Genomic DNA, 5647 nt, shown 5'->3' with positions numbered 1-5647 from the left:
CAGCTCAGGTGTATGTGGCTGGTACCTTAGCTGCTTAAGCAACAGGTGCCAGGCCCAGGCTGTTTTTCTGTTGCAATTGTCATTGTTGATTTTAGCTGGCCCAGGGCAGGTTCGAACCTGCCATCCTCGGTGTATATGGCCGGCACCCTGCCCATTAAGCTATAGCTGCCACCAAGTTTATAATGGTTCCTTCCACTTCTGAGGAAAGACTAGGCTCTGCTGGGTGGTTCTTGCCTGGTTTTTCTCATGTGGTTGCAGTTAGATGGGGGCTGGGACAGGGGTGTTCTAGGGCTTGACTGGACTAGAATCCACTAGAGCTCACTCCATGCTGGAAGCTGACACTTGAACTACCACTTGCCTGTTACCTTTGTCCAGATGTTTTGTTGGTACAATTCTACCAGCATTTTAAAATCAGTCCCTATTGATGGACATATAGGTAGTTTCTAGTCTTTTGCTATTACAGACCAAATTTCAAGGCACACGACATGTGAAGTATGCTTTTTGTTAAACATTTAGGAATTTACCTTACAAATATTCCTTCCTTTCTGAAAAGCAGAATAATTTGGTATAAGCTGCTTCATCAGCCATTTAATTATCTTCTTTCAACAAGGCTCTCTTAAGGTTTCAAATATATGTAATTTATTAATGTCTGTTGGCTAGGTTGGTCATAAGTATGGCAACCAGGGCTTCAGGAATCAGAGGATTCCTGCAGGGTGAATTCCCCAAATGAGCCACCTCAGTCTCTAACCCTGTTCCTCATTCCCATTTTCTCCCCTGCCTTATTTATTTATTATATTTATTTATTTATTTTGAGACAGAGTCTCAAGCTGTCACCTGGGTAGAGTGCCATGGTGTCATAGCTCACGATAACTTCCAACTCTTGGGCTCAAGCAATGTTCTTGCCTCAGTTTTTCTATTTCAGTTGAGATGGGGGGGTCTCACTTTTTGCTCAGGCTGGTCTCGAACCTGTGAGCTCAGGCAATCCACCCACCTTGGCCTCCCAGAGTGGTAGGATTACAGCCTTAAGCCACTGCTCTGGCCTTCTCCCCTGTTTTAAAAAGCTTTTGTATCTTAGTCAGATGATCCTTCTGGCTCTGCACTCCCTGAACCCTTCAAGATTGTATTCTTTCCAGACAAAACAATGCCAGTGATTTGAGATTTTCGCTATGGACTGTAATAGAAGGTATCTATATTACATAAAGAGCCTTTTAAAAATAGGAATTTACCTAAAACAGTTAAAGGAAATAAGAGGTCGAGGGCTGCGAGTGGTGTCTCATACTTGTAATCCTAGCACTTGGGAGGCGGAGGCAGGTGGATTGCCTGAGCTCACGGGTTTGCGACCAGCCTGAGCCAGAGTGAGACCTCATCTCTAAAAATAGCTGGGTGTTGTGGTAGGCACCTATAGTCCCAGCTACTCCGGAGTCTGAGGCAAGAGAATCACTTGAGCCCAAGAGTTTGAGGTTGCTGTGAGCTATGATGCCGATGCCCTCTACCGAGGGCGACAAAGTAAGACTCTGTCTCAAAAAAAAAAAAGAAAGAAAGGAAACGGGAGTTAGGTCTTAGCTATGACTGGAGAGTCCTTGGGCATTGAGAAGACTTCCCAAAGAAAGTTCTAGCTTTTTGGCTGGAATTAATTTTTAGTTAATTGGAGCTGTTAAGTTCAGTTGTCTACATCTACGTCATTGCCCTCCCTACCTCTCAAATGTCTTTTACCTGGGTCGATTTGGCCGTAAGATCAGAGTTCTTAGCCAACCATAGTTAGTCTTTCCATACATTTTCCAGGGAGACAATGGCCAGTATGGAAATTGCTGGGCACGGAGATAGAAAGCCTTGTGCGCAGTGGGGTGTCCACATGCTGAGGGCCAAGCCCTCCCCCTTGTGGGAGTGAGGCAGTTAGGGATCCAGGATGAGCACCCACTGGGTCACTGAACTCAACCCCTGTCTTCCTTTGTCTTCCATGGCCCCCTCTTGCCCTCTGACCATATTATGGCTCCCTTTGGGGCCCCAGGGTGGACCCCTAAGGAGGGGCCCCTGCCCTCAGCTGCCACTACTTTCTTCATCAGTTCTCTCACAGGATTGGGTCAGCCACCCAGTGCCCATTGCCCACTGTCCTCTCCTGGAATCTTAGCTGTCCTCCTTTCTTCCTTGTCGTCTTTGCCTGACTGAGGAGTTCACTTCGTCTGGAAGTGTCCTCCATGTCGGGGTGGGTGCCCTACCAGGTCCCCTTACATCTGGGCCTCTCAGATGTCACTGGCCGCAGTGACTGTGCTGCCTCCAGCGTTGAGCCACAGGGCTGCCTCAGGCAGAGCAGGCCCTTACCAGTGTTCGCTGAGGCGCATTAAGCTCTAGGCAAATGAGCATGAGCTGGTAGAGAAGGCCATCTGGAAACTCCATTCCTGGGTCTTGTGCCTTCCTGGAGTCTCTTTGCATCCTGTCACCTGCTCCCAGGTGCCTGTCAACACTTGCCAACTGGGCACTGGCCCTCAGGGAGGCTTGAGGCATGAGAGGCAGGGATGTGAGTGCTGGCTGTATTCAAGGTGTTGAGTTGAAGTGTGCTCATAACTACCCTGAAAGGAGATGGGATGGAGTACCAACTCTTGAGGGCTGGCGCTTTGACCCCACTTATCAAGTGTGAGGCATGGACTTGCCCAAGTGGCATCTCTTGAAGTGGTTAGAAATGTAACACCACAGACCCCACCAGACCTCCTCTATCAGAACCTGCATTTTAACAAGATTCCCTAGGGGAGGTGTGGGCTTGATGGTGTCTGCAATGCATTGGTCTAAGTGGGACAGAGTGCCCTTTTGGCATGGGCCCAGTATCTGCAGAAGGCTGTGGCAGTGAGGGAACAATTGAGCTGCGCCTTAGGTGAGGGCAGTGCCCAGGGTGGAAGAAAGGAGGAGGGTATTGGCAGCACGGTGAGTGTGGAGCCAGGAAAGGGCCAATCTTCTTGCTAGTGATGTTTAGATGAAAATAAATTTTTTTAGGCCTTTTTATGAACAGAATTTTGGCAGAGCAATTGGATCTATCTTAGGGGATCTGAATTGGTAACCTTCGAATATTTAGATCTGGTATTTTTCTTTTCTTTTTTTTTTTTTCTTTTTTTGAGATGGAGCCTCAAGCTGTTCCCCTGGGTAGAGTGTCGTGGCATCTCAGCTCACAGCAACCTCCAACTCGTGGGCTCAAGCGAGTCTCCTGCCTCTGCCTCCCAAGTCGCTGGGACCACAGGCGCCTGCCACAATGCCCGGCTATTTTTGGATTGCAGCCGTCATTATTGTTTGGCGGACCCGGGCTGGATTCAAACCTGCCACCTTGGGTGTACGTGGCTGGCGCCTTAGCCACTTAAGCCACAGGCGCCGAGCCTAGTTGTGGCTTTGTTGATGGTGAAGCTATAGGACCTCACTCTCCAAAATGATAATTTTATGTGTTTGTGGTTTTATGGGTCAAGAACTGGGGCCTGGCTCAGTGATGCAGCCCCACTCTGGGGTCAATCACTCAATTGGCAGCAGCCCTGGGTTGGGCGGGAAGGTCCAGTGAGGCTTTGTTTGTATCTGGCCCCTTGGTGCTCCTCCACATGTCCTCTGACTCTCCACACAGCTAGCTGGGCTTCCTCACAGCATGGCAGCTGTGGGTTTCTTAACATGGCACCAGGTTTCCAAGAGAGTGGAAGTGGAGGCTGCAAGGTCTCTCAGGACTTGGAACTGATTCGTCATTACTGCACCCTATTGGTCCAAGAGGTCATTAGCTCTGCCTGGATTCACGGAGAGGGGACGTCATCTCCATCCCTAGGATGGAACAGCATTCAGGTTCAGGGAGGAAAGAATAGATTGTGGCTGTCTTTGGGGACTCTCTGTAACGAGCCGCATGATGTCGTGAGGACCCAGATTCCTTCTTTTTTTCTTTGGCCAGGGTTGGGTTTGAACCTGCCACCTCTGGCATATGGGGCCAGCACCCTACTCCTTTGAGCCACAGGCGCTGCCGCCCAGACTCCTTCTTCCTTTCTGCTCTTCCACACTCAGCACAGGCCTCTACGCACTGGTCCTCGCTCTAGCCAGTAGGAAGGAGCACAGAAGGAAGAGGGTACCATTCTTTCTCCTTTAAGGAGCTTTCTGTTTCTTGGGCCAGGTGGTCGTGTAACCATGTCTGTTGCACAGATATTGTAAGACAAGGTGCCTAGCCAAAAAACGAAAGTTGGGAGGAGCTGCAGCTGCTGTCTCTCCTCCCCCAAGCCAATACCCACTTGGATCTTGTAGGGGGCAGGAGCTACAGACAACCCTAAAGACACAGGGAGGCAGGTCTCCCTTGTGAGCCCAGTGGGACGTGCCCACTTGCACGGGTTCCCTCATGCCTCTCTTTGTCCCAGTTCACCACAGGCACGTGCGGCGACTCAGAGGCCCACAGCTGCGACCTGTGCGGCAAGGGCTTCCGCCTGCAGCGGATGCTTAACCGTCACCTCAAGTGCCACAGCCAGGTGAAGAGGCACCTGTGCACCTTCTGCGGCAAGGGCTTCAACGACACCTTCGACCTGAAGAGACACGTCCGCACGCACACAGGTGAGCAGGGTCGCGCTCTGCACTCCGGTTCCTTATCTGGCCAAGGGCTCCTGTTCCTCTCACACTGAAGAATCAAGTGGGGAGTGTGGGGAATGTTGTATTTCTGTTTGGGGCTTTTGCTGGGTTCCCCCGAATCTGGGTTCACTGCCTGACTTTGCCACATGCTGGCTGTGTCACCTTGGGCAGGAAAGACAGCTTTCATAGCTTGTTTTCTGCCCTTGTAAGATGGACATGATGATATGAGTGTTTATTTATTTATTTATTTTGAGACAGAGTCTCATTTTGTCACCCTCATTAGAGTGCTATGGCTGTCACAGCTCACAGCAACCTCAAACTCTTGGCCTTAGGCGATTCTCTTGCCTTAGCCTCCCGAGTAGCTGGGACTACAGGCACCTGCCCCAATTTCCGGCTATTTTTTTGTTGTAGTTGTCATTGTTTGGCCCTGTGGGCCAGGTTCAAACCCGCCAGCCCTGACGTATGTGGCCAGTGCCCTAGCCGCTGAGCTACAGGCACTGAGCCAGATAATGAGTTCTAGTGAGGCTCAAAAATAAGTTCACTGGGGGCAGTGCCTGTGGCTCAAAGGAGTAGGGCACTGGCCCCATATACTGGAGGTGGTGGGTTCAAACCCAGCCCCGGCCAAAAACTGCAAAAAAAAAAAGTCACTGGCTGGAAGGGTTCCGAGAATGACTGTGCATGACACAAATACTGGCACTGTCATTGGCTCAGCCTCCTCTTACCTGCTGTAATGTGGTTCTTGTGGTCCCACAAGTAATTTATGCTGCTCTCTGGGGAGCCAGCCTATCTCACGGTGGCATCATATTCCTCCTGAGGGATGAGAAGGAAATGCTCAGGTTCCTCCAAGCTGCCCCAAGCCTCCTGCGTGAACCTTGTAGGCAGCATCCCACCCCCCTGCAACCTTCCTGTGTCTCCTGACATGAAGTGTGGGTCCGGAGGCTCGCTGTTCCATTTCACAGCATCCTGGGGGTGTCCTGTGGCCTCCGTCCCAAGCCTGCTGATTGGTCTCCTGACATATGAAGTGTGGGTCCGGAGGCTCACTGCTCCATTTCACAGCATCCTGGGGGTACCCTGTGGCCTC

At 50.8% G+C, this 5647-nt stretch overlaps 1 protein-coding gene across 1 annotated transcript in view; it reads left to right on the top strand.

The window, feature by feature from the left end:
• The window catches only part of OVOL2 (ovo like zinc finger 2), a 31380-nt gene that overhangs the window by 13339 nt on the left and 12394 nt on the right, over positions 1–5647 (top strand). The window contains exon 3 of the mRNA XM_023507821.1: positions 4362–4551. Within this exon, the coding sequence (XP_023363589.1) occupies positions 4362–4551 (190 nt within the window). The remainder of the gene's footprint in view (positions 1–4361; positions 4552–5647) is intronic.

The sequence above is a fragment of the Otolemur garnettii genome, unplaced genomic scaffold (genome assembly GCF_000181295.1).
Source record: "Otolemur garnettii isolate 467f Iridium unplaced genomic scaffold, OtoGar3 scaffold00208, whole genome shotgun sequence".
In the NCBI taxonomy this organism is placed as follows: Eukaryota; Metazoa; Chordata; class Mammalia; order Primates; family Galagidae; genus Otolemur; species Otolemur garnettii.
The sequence above is the reverse complement of the archived record's forward strand: the minus strand, read 5'-3'. Positions and strand labels throughout refer to the sequence as shown.